This window comes from Oncorhynchus keta, chromosome 20 (genome assembly GCF_023373465.1).
Source record: "Oncorhynchus keta strain PuntledgeMale-10-30-2019 chromosome 20, Oket_V2, whole genome shotgun sequence".
In the NCBI taxonomy this organism is placed as follows: Eukaryota; Metazoa; Chordata; class Actinopteri; order Salmoniformes; family Salmonidae; genus Oncorhynchus; species Oncorhynchus keta.
Genome location: NC_068440.1, coordinates 1,319,220 through 1,333,607, shown reverse-complemented (window position 1 = coordinate 1,333,607; position 14,388 = coordinate 1,319,220). Strand labels below are relative to the sequence as shown.

At 42.9% G+C, this 14,388-nt stretch overlaps 2 protein-coding genes across 10 annotated transcripts in view; both read left to right on the top strand.

The window, feature by feature from the left end:
* Positions 1-6,480, top strand: part of atp5if1a (ATP synthase inhibitory factor subunit 1a) — a 14,246-nt gene extending 7,766 nt beyond the window's left edge. Inside the window, exons 1-3 of one of the 2 annotated variants that reach the window (XM_035794945.2) lie at positions 5,000-5,179; positions 5,679-5,791; positions 6,217-6,480. In XM_035794945.2, the coding sequence (XP_035650838.1) occupies positions 5,108-5,179; positions 5,679-5,791; positions 6,217-6,358 (327 nt within the window). In that variant the 5' untranslated portion in view covers positions 5,000-5,107 and the 3' untranslated portion in view covers positions 6,359-6,480. Of the gene's footprint in view, positions 1-4,999; positions 5,180-5,678; positions 5,792-6,216 lie in introns of those variants that run through there. The other variant, XM_052471888.1, reaches the window with a different exon arrangement.
* LOC118399128 (heterogeneous nuclear ribonucleoprotein R-like) overlaps positions 1-14,388 on the top strand; it is a 29,296-nt gene that overhangs the window by 6,033 nt on the left and 8,875 nt on the right. For 3 of the 8 annotated variants that reach the window (XM_052471884.1, XM_052471881.1, XM_052471885.1), the window contains exons 2-4: positions 7,814-7,979; positions 8,106-8,224; positions 8,371-8,478. In XM_052471884.1, coding sequence (XP_052327844.1) covers positions 7,817-7,979; positions 8,106-8,224; positions 8,371-8,478 — 390 coding nt within the window. In that variant the 5' untranslated portion in view covers positions 7,814-7,816. Of the gene's footprint in view, positions 1-6,881; positions 7,089-7,786; positions 7,980-8,105; positions 8,225-8,370; positions 8,479-14,388 lie in introns of those variants that run through there. The other 5 variants (XM_035794943.2, XM_035794940.2, XM_052471882.1 and 2 more) reach the window with 5 other exon arrangements.

The following is a 14,388-nucleotide window of genomic DNA, read 5'->3' as shown; positions in this document are numbered from 1 at the left end:
TATGGACAAATATGTCACACAAAGTATGCCATTTTAAATTACATTAAATCAATAATTAGTAAGTGTACCGTCATGTACTAAAAACTACTAAACAAAATAACAAATATCATACTATACACCAGGGGTTCTCAAACAGGGTAGGTGGACCCCTAGGGGTCCCTGGTGTAATGGCAAGGGTCCATGAAATAAAAAAGTGTAATGAACGTATTCAGCAGCACAAGGATTCCACTAACTTTACATATAATATAGAGGGGTGGAGTCCACTCAAACCTTGCCTGCCTTTCCTCAAAATATGCAGGGTTCTAGTACTCAAAGGTTGAGAACCACTGTTATACACTACTGAACAAAAGAACCAAACATATGTTTGAGGGTTTCAATATATCAACAAATTGCTGGCAGATATTTCCCCTCAAGACTGTCCAACCTGTCTTTATGTACATTACAGACAAAATTCTGATCAGCACCTCAACTTGGTCAACCAACCCCCACACCTGCACCTTCATTGTAGCTGGGGATTTTAACAAGGCTAATCTGAAAACAAGACTCCTAAATTTTATCAGCATATCGATTGCGCAACCAGGGCTGGAAAAACCTTGGATCATTGCTATTCCAACTTTCGCGACGCATATAAGGCCCTGCCACGCTCTCCTTTCGGAAAAGCTGACCACGACTCCATTTTGTTGATCCCTGCCTACAGACAGAAACTAAAACAAGAAGCTCCCGCGCTGAGGTCTGTTCAACGCTGGTCCGACCAATCTGATTCCACACTCCAAGACTGCTTCCATCACGTGGACTGGGATATGTTCTGTATTGCGTCAGACAACATTGACGAATACGCTGATTCGGTGAGTGAGTTCATTAAAACGTGCGTTGAAGATGTCGTTCCCATAGCAACGATTAAAACATTCCCTAACCAGAAACCGTGGATTGATGGCAGCATTCGCGTGAAACTGAAAGCGCAAACCACTGCTTTTAATCAGAGCAAGGTGGCTGGAAACATGACCGAATACAAACAGTGTAACTATTCCCTCCGCAAGGCAATCAAACTAGCTAACCGTCAGTATAGAGACAAAGTAGAATCTCAATTCAATGGCTCAGACACAAGAGGTATGTGGCAGGGTCTACAGTCAATCACAGATTACAAAAAGAAAACCAGCACCGTCACGGACCAGGATGTCTTGCTCCCAGGCAGACTAAATAACTTTTTTGCCCACTTTGAGGACAATACAGTGCCACTGACACTGCCCGCAACTAAAACATGCGGACTCTCCTTCACTGCAGCCGACGTGTGAGGAAAACATTTAAACGTGTCAACCCTCGCAAGGCTGCAGGCCCAGACGGCATCCCCAGCCGCACCCTCAGAGCATGCGCAGACCAGCTGGCTGGTGTGTTTACGGACATATTCAATCAATCCCTATCCCAATCTGTTGTTCCCACATGCTTCAAGAGGGCCACCATTGTTCCTGTTCTCAAGAAAGCTAAGGTAACTGAGCTAAACGACTACCACGACTATCTTGCCTATGCCGCTCTGTACCATCACTCATTCATATATCTTTATGTACATATTCTTTATCCTTACACTTGTGTCTATAAGGTAGTAGTTTTGGAATTGTTAGCTAGATTACTTGTGGTTACTGCATTGTCGGAACTAGAAGCACAAGCATTTTGGTACACTCGCACTAACATCTGCTAACCATGTGTATGTGACAAATAAAATTTGATTTGATTTGATTTGGAAGCCTCCTGAGGACCTCTGCTGCCTCTCAACTGCTGCTAAAGGGGGTATTTGTTGCGAAAGAGAGGCAACTGCAGTGAAAGAGAATCTATGTTCAGCTCCAGGTACTGATCTAGAGACTCATCCAACTCCCCGTGAGAGCACTCTTTCCAACTTTTACAGAATGTTTAGACTGTCCTGGTCAAAACGGTCGCCAAACTGAACCTCCACACCATCCAACACTTTAAAAAATTCTGCCCTATAGTGATCCACTGCTTTGCCAGCAAATCATCTTGAGTGTGTCTTAATGGATGCAATCAATGTTGTTGCTTTCTCATACAGTGCAAGGTAGCTTTTTGTCATTTCTGTTGTAAACCCCACGCGCTGGATAACTGGACACTGATTGGATTTAGCTGATGTGCTGTTAAAGTTACAGTGGCGGTGGGTTTGGCAGTTTTGATGTGCTGTGAATTTTACAATGGCTTTTCTCCCGTTCCTAAATCCTGCACTAATGAAGGTAGCATCCGCTCTTTGGCCAAAAGATGGCTGGCTTGAAACCCCTTGGCTACAGTGAAAACACAAAACTCCTTTTACTGATGGATTATAATGTAGCTAGGGAAATCGCAAAACCATCTCTCTTGAAACCTCGCTGTTGGCAAGAGTTTGCGGTTCTATAAATTGTGGGTGTGGCTGATATGGTTTTGTGTGCCATCACTGAGGTAACTGGACAATGCTGTCCCACTGTCCCCTATACTGGTGCTGCTGGCAACAAGGTTGACACCTGGTCCTGCCGTGGCCGTGCCACTGTCCCTATACTGGTGCTGCTGGCAACAAGGTTGACACCTGGTCCTGCCGTGGCCGTGCCACTGTCCCCTATACTGGTGCTGCTGGCAACAAGGTTGACACCTGGTCCTGCCGTGGCCGTGCCACTGTCCCCTATACTGGTGCTGCTGGCAACAAGGTTGACACCTGGTCCTGCCGTGGCTGTGACACTGTCCTCTGAAGTCACTCTCCTTGTCTCTTTCCCTTTCACCACCTTCACAGTCTGTCTCCTAGAAAATAAATAAGGTGTTTGCCGTACTCCTAACTACCAGTACCCAGAACTACACAATTAATCACAACAGCAATACCCTTGCCTTAAACAAATCTTAGTTCAGTTACCAGTTTAAGTTGAGAGTGGAGCATGGAATTTTCCAATTATGTCTCTATTTTACAAGTCAAAAAAATGTAGAACCTTTCATAATGTTGCCAAACAAAGACTCAAACTTACCTGAGACTCCCTGTCTCTGCCAGTCAGTCCTGCCCACCTGTCCCCAGCTCTGCTGTCTGTGTGCCCTCTGTTGCCTGATCTGACTAATGACATCATTGTGAAACGTTACAATTAGCATTTGACTTATTTCTAATTAACATTTTATCAACTTGTCTAGCGAGCACCAATTCCATTTCTGTGGTATTTGCTATAATCTTTGCTATTGTCAGTTTACTCCAAGATCAGCACACGTGCTTCAAAGTCCCATAGCGACAATTTAGTTTTTGCAACTAGACCATTAAATATATTTAAGACAATGGTAGAAGAGTGTAGTTCTGTTCAGTTTATCGCTAACCTCATCACAGGGACATTGAAGCACTACAGCTGCATGCTGATCTTGAAATAAACTGACGATAGCAAAGATTCCATCTTTGACGACGCCACATAAATGGAATAGGTACTAGCTAGATTAATAGTTAATGTTTGCCCGCTAGCTCTGCAAATGCAGCTAGTGTGTGCGTAAACCCTGCCAACATAAATTTCAAAAACATTGCTATGGCGCGATTGACTGGATTTACCTCACGTCAGTTACGTGCATTTGCGTGCCTTTCAGAAAGTAGATACGAACCCTCTGTTACCTGCCACACAGGGAACTGGCAGTGGATCAAACCATTGTGAGACAAAGGGCGGGGGTCGCAATCTTTTAAAACATGCTATTAAGTGTCTATAATCAGCACAAGTGCTTTCATTGTGTATTATTAATATTATTGAAATTACATATTTATGTTTACAGCGATATATTGGGGGGGACAAATCATATTTTTCCCAGGATGGGGGGATCGTGTCCCCCGTCCCCCCTGGGATTTCCGCCTATGCCTGTAAGTAAGCATTTCACTGTAAAGGTCTACTTCACCTGTTGTATTCGGCGCACGTGAGAAATAAACGTTGTTTTGATTTGAACATTTTTTAAAAAATGTATTCACTACGCGTCTGTATTTGAATTGATATAATGTGGATTTTTTTTCTCTTATTTATTAGTGGAATTCCTTTGGCTGTTCTGTTTATGTTTTGATGGATGCAGCGTGGTGACGAATCGCATCTCTGCATGTCTGGCAGACATATCAGTGTGGATGACGGATCACCACCTCAAGCTGAACCTCGGCAAGACGGAGCTGCTCTTCCTCCCGGGGAAGGACTGCCCGTTCCATGATCTCGCCATCACGGTTGACAACTCCATTGTGTCCTCCTCCCAGAGCGCTAAGAACCTTGGCGTGATCCTGGACAACACCCTGTCGTTCTCAACTAACATCAAGGCGGTGGCCCGTTCCTGTAGGTTCATGCTCTACAACATCCGCAGAGTACGACCCTGCCTCACACAGGAGCGGCGCAGGTCCTAATCCAGGCACTTGTCATCTCCCGTCTGGATTACTGCAACTCGCTGTTGGCTGGGCTCCCTGCCTGTGCCATTAAACCCCTACAACTCATCCAGAACGCCGCAGCCCGTCTGGTGTTCAACCTTCCCAAGTTCTCTCAGGTGCTTGCCTACGGAGCTGTGAGGGGAACGGCACCTCAGTACCTCCAGGCTCTGATCAGGCCCTACACCCAAACAAGGGCACTGCGTTCATCCACCTCTGGCCTGCTCGCCTCCCTACCACTGAGGAAGTACAGTTCCCGCTCAGCCCAGTCAAAACTGTTCGCTGCTCTGGCCCCCAATGGTGGAACAAACTCCTCACGACGCCAGGACAGCGGAGTCAATCACCACCTTCCGGAGACACCTGAAACCCCACCTCTTTAAGGAATACCTAGGATAGGATAAGTAATCCTTCTCACCCCCCTTTAAGATTTAGATGCACTATTGTAAAGTGACTGTTCTACTGGATGTCATAAGGTGAATGCACCAATTTGTAAGTCTCTCTGGATAAGAGCGTCTGCTAAATGACTTAAATGTAAATGTTTTGCATGTTACTGTTTAATAAAAAATAAAATATTAAAACAAAGATTCCCCACACTGTCGCTAGATGGCAGCAAATCGTTTTCCCAGCCACTCCCACACAGTGAAATTGCACATTTCCGCATGTGAAAGTACACAGCGAAGTACTTTCTGCTGCAGCAGGGCTGTTAATCTGCGTAGTTGAGAAATTGTAATGGCGAGGCTGCTATTAAGATCCAATTTTCGGGGCTTCTTTGCCACCCAGTTCAGGATGACATCCGACCAGGTAAATGTGATGAGGCACTGACAGTGGTGTTGTTTTTGTATAGGTTGCTGGTTAACTTAGTTGCAGCTCCCATAGCCTAACAAGACTGATAACGATTTCGTCGAAAGAATCCTTGTACTGTTTGTCTTCTATTGATCCATTTTATATTACAAACGTTTGATCATGTTTCCGTTTAATTGTTTTGGTTAACGTGTAGACCAGCCAAGACAGCTTGAACTGTAGCAAGTAACTCAATAGGTGGCAGTGTTGTATATGTTTTGTCAGGAAATAATAAAGGGGATTTGGAATGTCTAGGACGGTAGGACCACCATGAAGGCGTAGTCCAACCATGGATGATGTCTAATAAATGCTATGTTGTTACATTTAACCCTCTCTTTCCATAATATATATTCAGGTGTGTGATATGGTCAGGTATTAGACCTTACCTCAGATAGTGACATGTTCTTTTTCTTTCTGTGGGAGACCCGAGCTGTAATTTGATATCTCTCCCTCTCTCCAGCTGGGTGAGCTCGGCAAAGGAGCAGGAAAGGGAGGCGGTGGGGGAGGCTCGGTGAGGGAGGCAGGTGGTGCCTTTGGAAAGAAGCAAGCTGCAGAGGAGGAGCGTTATTTTCGGTAAATGGATTATTTTTGTAACCTGGATGAACAGACATATTATTACTACGTTTATGAACCAGTCTATCCATTTTGGAGGAAGGTATACATAGCTCTTGCCTTTTGACTCCAGTGGATAAAGTCTGATCATAGTAAAGAAGAATCCCTTTCTCGCATATTCCTCATGTTAAACCCACATGAACACAACCCAGGGGTGTATTCATGTCGTCTTGCAATGGAAACGTTTACCATTTATGAATCAAAAGTATCGAAATTGGGAGGGGCCTACCCAAATTTGAAACTGGGAGGGGCCTACCCAAAACTGTTCCCGTTTTGAGTAAATTGTTTGTTGCAAAACATTTTGCAATAAAGGGCATAATAAATACACCCCTGGTTTAATTTTTGCCTCAGAAATCAACCAAACTTCTCTCCCTCTTGCTCCTCAGTCAGAAGGAGAAGGAGCAGTTGTCTGCCCTACGGAAGCACCATGAAGAGGAGATTGACCACAGCAAGAAAGAAATTGAGCGTTTGCAGCGTGAGATTGACCGTCACAAGGGCAAAATCAAGAAACTGAAACATGATGACTAAGCTCAGTCTTCATTCACACTGCTTACATTAGGCCAAATAGCACCTATTTGCCTGATTTTGTGTTTGTAGGCAATTGTATAATAGTTACATTCAAAACAATAATAAAACTAGTTGTTTTCCAACTGGGAGTTTTTTTGTGATTACTTTCAATACCACTGTAGAATGTTTCTCTTGAGATCGGGCACATTTATTATGACAGTTGAGTATTTCATTTCAGGGGTGCCATATTTTTGAAAGTCTTGAGTTTTGAACTGCACACATTCAGCTGTGACAGGAGGACCAATCAAATCAAAACCAGTTCTAACATTGATTAAGTAGTCACATCTCTTCCTCATGCATTTCAAATAAATCTGATGTCCATCGCCAAGCTCTCATAACGAAATCGGTACAGAATTTGTTTTCACTCATTCTGTTCAGGATGTTTATGCTGTAATTCAATCACAACATTGTGCAGGGTCGAAATCCGAATATCTTCTCTTTATGAATTTGGGACTTCTTATTGGTTGAAAATAATGTCAAAATCTGACTAACCACTTCGATTGGTTATGATCGTAAGAGACTATAGTTAGGTTGATGCGTAGTTCTGCGTCGCAGAGTGGTGCTGGCGTTTTGCAAGCGACTGGACATTCTCGTGGGTAGATTCAACCATACTATTCATATTGGATAACTATTTTGGTTAATTGTTGCAAAATATAGTTTTTCGATACTGTTATTTTCCTGGAGAAGATAGGTAAGCGTTTGCGAATTATTCTTGTTTCACCTCTTTGGCGGGTGATTTGTTTGAATTCTGAAAGGTGTCCAACAAGCTAACAAGGCCTTTAGCCAACCCTGCTAGCTAACGTTAGCTATTTGCTCGGCTAAGTTTATGAACTTTGATACAGGGTTTTGTTTGTTTTTTTATGTTGGTATTTCTAACTCTAAACGTTTATTTTTGTGTTTGTAAATATTCCAAAGTGTGAATTCAGTCGCATTTGTCTAGCTATGTAGCTAATAACTAGCTAGCTATTGGAAGGGGGCGGGACTGTGCTAGCCAAAAAAATACACACCACCAGCCAAGCTAGCTTCAACAACAACAAAAAACTGTTCGCTGAACCAGCTAGCCAGTTTAATCACTGTTTACTGGCTGTTGGCGTTCGCTAGCTATCGTGCCTGCAATATAAACTTACTGTTCACTTGTCCCCAGCTTTCAGACCTCATGGTTGCATGCATTAAAATTAATAGTTCTACTTTTCTAATGGATATATCTTTGCCAATGTGAACTAGCTAGCTGAACTATTTAGAATAATATAATTAAGTTACTATTGCAGCAGGACCAAATGTAAACCATGTATGTTACAAAAGTTTGTTCCAGACAAGTTACTAGTGTCTTGATCTGTAAAGGCAGCTGAAACATATGTTCTAATTTGGAACATTCTAACTGAAATCCAGTTTTTGTCTTGTCTATTTTCTCTCAAGAGAATGGCTGCCGACGAGGTGAATGGTAGTTCTGCCCAGGTGAGGGAGGAAGAGGAGCCTATGGAAGTCACTGCCGAATGCGAGCACACAGAGAACTACCAGACACTAATCGATGCCGGACTGCCGCAGAAAGTGGCAGAGAGTCTCGACAACGTATTCTCAACCGGTGGGGAATCTGTCAAACAATAGCTGAGTCTAATTCATTTTCCAATGAAGCGTGATGTTGCTCGTGGTTCCATGAAGTGAAGATAGGCCAGGTTGTAATTGTAGGGATCTGTCTTGTTACCACCAGGGTTGGTGGCATATGCTGACCTGGACGAGAGGGCCATCGATGCTCTGCGGGAGTTCAACGAAGAGGGAGCGCTGTCTGTACTGTTGCAGTTCAAAGAAAGTGACCTGTCCCATGTGCAGGTGAGTAACAGAGGAAGCAGAATGAAAAAGTATGAATTCAAGTCAGTTTGGATGATGAATCATTAGTCTTAAGAAGTTGACATGGATGGGTCTATACATCTTCCTCTGCTCGTAACTCCAATACTGTGCTGTGGTTTGCTTTCCAGAACAAAAGTGCTTTCCTTTGTGGAGTCATGAAGACTTACAGACAGAGGGAAAAGCAAGGAAATAAAGTACAAGAATCCACCAAGGGGCCTGATGAGTCCAAGATCAAGGTAAAATGTATATTTTTGAACGTTGAGTCAGTTGCTTAGATATAACCTGTTCTGTGTGTGCAGGGGTTAAAATGATCCGTGACTGTGACGGATTTCCATCATATGGATTCTGGAGAGATCATTTTTGACCCACAATTAAAATCTCCAGGTGGGCTGGTTTTGCAATGACTTAGCCTAATAGGCAAACAGAAGCATGTCTGTTCTACAGAGAGAGAGAACCCCTAAATGTATTTTCAAATGTTTTATTTTCTCTGTTACTCTGTATTGAACTGACTTGCATGATTGTTTGCTGATGTTCAGATAAAGGGAATTAAATTGTTTTATAATGCGCACCACCATGGCAAAGTAATTCAAAGCCTATAATTTATCACTCGTGGTGTAACTCTTCAGGGCTGGGTTTCCCAAAACGGATGGACGAAAGATGGCCTGAGTGCGACAATGCGTTGTGAAACCCAGCTCTGTTCTACTTTTGCCATGTAATGTTATTAAATCAAAATCTGAGAACCCCGTAGTAGAATAGTTTACCTATTTACCTAGTCTGCTTGTTGTGTGTTCAATATGGGAGAAATATTTCTCTTGAGGCCCACAGGAAGAGTTAATAATGTATTCCTACTAGAAGTCGACCGATTAATCGGAATGGCCGATTTAATTAGGGCCGTTTTCATAATCAGAAATCTGTGTTTTTGGGCGCCGATTTAAATACATTAAAATATATATATGATTTTATACCTTTTCTTTAAATAGGCAAGTCAGTTAACTTCTTGTGTCGAGCCATCCCGGGATAATGACTACAGCCTCAAGTCATTACCATAACGCAACGTTAACTATTCATGAAAATCGCGAATGAAATAAATCTGCTAGCTCTCAAGCTTAGCCTTTTGTTAACAACACTGCCATCTCAGATTTTCAAAATATGATTTAACCATAGCAAAACAAGCATTTGTGTAACAGTATTGATAGCTAGCGTAGCATTTAGCGTTAGCATTCAGCAGGCAACATTTTCACAAAAAACAGAAAAGCATTCAAATAAAATAATTTACCTTTGAAGAACTTCGGATGTTTTCAATGAGGAGACTCTCAGATAGCAAATGTTCAGTTTGTCCAAGAAGATTCTTTGTATAGGAGAAATCGCTCCGTTTGGTACATCACATTTGGCTACCAAAAAAAACAGAAAATTCAGTCATCAAAACGGCAAACTTTTTTCCAAATTAACTCCATAATATCGACTGAAACATGCAAACGCTGTTTAGAATCAATCCTCAAGGTGTTTTTCACATATCTCTTCGATGATATCGTTCGTGGAAGTGTGCTTTCCCCTCTGAATCCCATGGGAAAATGCCTGCAGCTGAAGATTACGCACCAATTTAGACAAAGGACACCGGGCGGACACCTGGTAAATGTAGTCTCTTATGGCCAATCTTCCAATGATATGCCTACAAACACGTCACAATGCTGCAGACACCTTGGGGAAACGACAGAAAGGGCAGGCTCATTCCTGGTGCATTCACAGCCATATAAGGAGACAATGGAAAACAGAGCCTCAAAAATTCTGCTCATTTCCTGTTTGAAGTTTCATCTTGGTTTCGCCTGTAGCATCAGTTCTGTGGCACTCACAGATAATATCTTTGCAGTTTTGGAAACGTCAGAGTGTTTTCTTTCCAAAGCTGTCAATTATATGCATAGTCGAGCATCTTTTTGTGACAAAATATTGCGCTTAAAACGTGCACGTTTTTTTATCCAATAATGAAATAGCGCCCCCATAGGTTGAAGAGGTTAACCTCTTGCTCCTACCTGGCACGCAGGCGTCCCATCTAGAGCTCTGCAAATGCGCTACGCTAAATGCTAATAGTATTAGTTAAAACTCAAACGTTCATCAAAATACACATGCATGGTATTGAATTAAAGCTACACTCGTTGTGAATCCAGGCAACAAGTCAGATTTTTAAAATGCTTTTCGGCGAAAGCATGAGAAGCTATTATCTGATAGCATGTAACACCCCAAAAGACCCGCAGGGGACGTAAACAAAATAATTAGCATAGTCGTCGCTACACAAACCGCACAAATATTCCTGGCATGAGTAGCAGGGCGCTGAAATGTTGCGTGATTTTTAATAGAATGTTCGAAAAATTAGGGGTAGGAGGAAGAGGTTAATTCCTACAAGCAGACGATGCACAAATGTTTTTAAACAGCAATTGGGAGGGGGGAGAGCACTTTTGAAAGACACTTTGGCCTTTGTTAAGAAAGAGGGGATCCCGGCTTTCCATTGCTACCACGTTTATTTCTTTACTCATACAATTGCGTGTGCCATCGTAAAGAAAATTGCAGTTACAACCGGAGTTTAAAGCATGGTTTAAGAGATCTGCTGCGCCCAAAGGGGGCAATGGTGTCTTAACTTAAAAGGGCAATGACATACTTTGTAATAGAAACCCCAAAATATTTCTTTGTGAATAACAATTGTGAATAATTATAATTTGAGGTCCTCCTGTTGATCACAGTGATACAATTGAGCTGTTTTAGAGCTAATTTCTCACAATTTAACACATTTTGCCACATTTGGCTAAGTGAAAAAGTTGACATTTTAAAGATAATTTCCTGCAATTCTACATATGGACACTGATAACGTTGATTTAAGGCAGCCCTCCGCACCTCTCTGATTTCGAGGGGTTGGGTAAAATGTGGAAGAAACATTTCGGTTGAATGCATTCAGTTGTGCAACTGACTAGATATCCCCTTTCCCTATCTGAGTGACTCAAACATAACAAAATAAATGGGGACCTGTGCCATGCCAAATACTCCTGAATGCCATATTTAAAAAAAAAAAAAAAAATCTTTGATTCTCCCTGACTAGTTTTTATTTGGGTGATTTATTTCTCAAACATGATCTTAATACACAACATGACCAAAAGTATATGGATGCCTACTCGTCGAACATCTTATTCCAAAATCATGGGCATTAATATGGAGTTGGTCCCCCCCCTTTGCCCCTCCCAAACTGTTAACACAAAGTTGGAAGCAGAGAATCGTCTAGAATGTCATTGTATGCAGTAGCCTTAAGATTTCCCTTCACTGAAACTCAGGGGCCTAGCCCGAACCATGAAAAACAGCCTCAGACCATTATTCCTCCTCCACCTAACTTTACAGTTGGCACAATGCATTCGGGCAGGTAGTTTTCCTGGCATCAGCCAAACCCAGATTTGGCCATCAGATTGCCAGATGTTGAAGCGTGACAACTCACTCCAGAGAACGCATTTCCACTGCTCCAATGGCGGGGATTGTGCAAGGTGATCTTAGGCTTGTGTGTGACTGCTCGGCCATGGAAACCCATTCGTGAAGCTCCAGATGAACAGTTCTTGTGCCGATGTTGCTTCCAGAGTCAGTTTGGAACTCGGTAGTGAGTGTAACTGAGGACAGACAATTTTTACGCAGCCTATAGAAAAGTTTGATCATATGCACATCCTTAACATAGGTACTGGGCTAGTAAAGAACAGATAGGTTAAGCTCCCAATGCACCTCTTTGACTACGCTTCGATCTGAAACGGATCTTCATCCGGTCATAAAACATAGTGAATTGGGAGCTAGCTTGTGTGGTCAACCACTTTGCGGCTGAGTCGTTGTTTCTCCTATGTTTCCACTTCACAATAACGGCACTTAAAGTTGATTGTGGAAGCTCTAGCCGGGCAGAAATATTATTAAAACACTTGTTGGAAAGGTGGCATGCTATGACTGTGCCATGTTGAAAGTCACTGAGCTCTTCAGTAAGGCCATTCTACTGCCAAATAGTTTGTCGATGGAGATTGCATGGCTGTGCTCAATTTTTACACATCTGTCAGCAACAGGTGTGGCTGAAGTAACCAAATCCACTCATTTGAAGGGGTGTCCACACCATTTATAAAAGTGTGCTGTTATAATTCCTTCATATTTTCTACGTACTTTATCTGGTTTTAGTCATTTAAGTTTACACAGAACATTTTTCTATGCAGAAAAATCCCTGGGATGTGGACCAATGGGGTAAATGCAGATCGACAAACCCCATGCTTCAGCATAGCCACTATGCCACATCAGTTGGGCTACAGTTGATAATGTTTATTGCTAATGGCACATCTGATAATATAAACTCAGCAAAAAAAGAAACATTCCTTTTTCAGGACCCGAATAACTTCACAGATCTTCATTGTAAAGGGTTTAAACACTGTTTCCCATGCTTGTTCGATGAACCATAAACAATTAATGAATATGCACCTGTGGAACGGTCGTTAAGACACTAACAGCTTACAGACAGTAGGCAATTAAGATCACAGTTATGAAAACGTAGGATACTAAAGAAGCCTTTCTACTGACTCTGGAAAACACCAAAAGAAAGATGCCCAGGGTCCCTGCTCATCTGCATGAATGTGCCTTAGGCATGCTGCAAGGAGGCATGAGGACTACAGATGTGGCCAGGGCAATAAATTGCAATGTCCGTACTGTGAGATGCCCAAGACAGCGCTACAGGTAGACAGGAAGGACAACTGATCGTTCTCAAAGTGGCAGACCACTTGTAACAACACCTGCACAGGATCAGTACATCCAAACATCACACCTGCGGGACAAGTACAGGATGGCTGAGTTACGCCAGGAACGCGCAATCCCTCCATCAGTGCTCAGATTGTCCCCAATAGGCTGAGCGAGGCTGGACTGAGGGCTTTATGCCTGTTGTAAGGCAGGTCCTCACCAGACATCACTGTCGCCTATGGGCACAAACCCACCGTCGCAGGACCAGACAGGACTGGCAAAAAGTGCTCTTCACTGACGCGTCGCGTTTTTGTCTCACCAGGGGTGAGGGTTGGATTCACGTTTATCGTTGAAGGAATGAGCGTTACACCAAGGTCTGTCCTCTGGAGTGGGATTGATTTGGAAGTGGAGGGTCTGTCTGGGCCGGTGTGTCACAGCATCATCGGACTGAGCTTGTTGTCATTGCAGGCAATCTCAATGCTGTGTGTTACAGGGAAGACATCCTCCCGCATCTGGTACCCTTCCTGCAGGCTCATCCTGACATGACCCACCAGCATGACAATGCCACCAACCATACTTTTCGTTCTGTGTGTGATTTCCTGCAAGACAGGAATGCCAGTGTTCTGCCATGGCCAGCGACGAGCCCGGATCTCAATCCCATTGAGCACGTCTGGAACCTGTTGAATCGGAGGGTGAGGGCTAGGGCCATTCCCTCCAGAAATGTCTGGGAACTTGCAGGTGCCTTGGTGGAAGAGTGGGGTGACATCTCACAGCAAGAACTGGCATCTCCTCCTCAGTCCATGAGGAGGAGATGCACTGCAGTACTTAATGCAGCTGGTGGCCACACCAGATACTGGCTGTTACTTTTGACCCACCCCCCTTTGTTCATGGACACATTATTTAATTTCTGTTAGTCACATGTCTGTGGAACTTGTTCAGTTCATGTCTCAGTTGTTGAATCTTGTTATGGTCATACAAATATTTACACATGTTAAGTTTTCTGAAAATAAATGCAGTTGACAGTGAGAGGATGTTTCTTTTTTATTCTGATTTTATATTGTCCTGCTACTAACAGGGTTAATAATATATCTGTGAGAATATCCAACAGGCTTTCTAAATTAATAATTTAATATTTATATTATATCATATTTTCAAATATTGTAAATTGAGTTAGGAAAAGTTCCATTCTTGAACATGGGGTGAGACATTTGTTACTCATTTGTAAATACATCCAGTTTGTTATTTAGAAATATTTCTGTTTTTAGAGGGAGAAAAACCAAAAACCTACAGTCATCTCATGGGTCTCCCAGTCGAAGGCGGCAGGGGTATTGAACCAGCATCTGTAGCAACACAGCATGCACTGCCTTAGACCATTGCGCCACTCAGGCACTGTACAACATGACCGGTCGGGAGTGGGC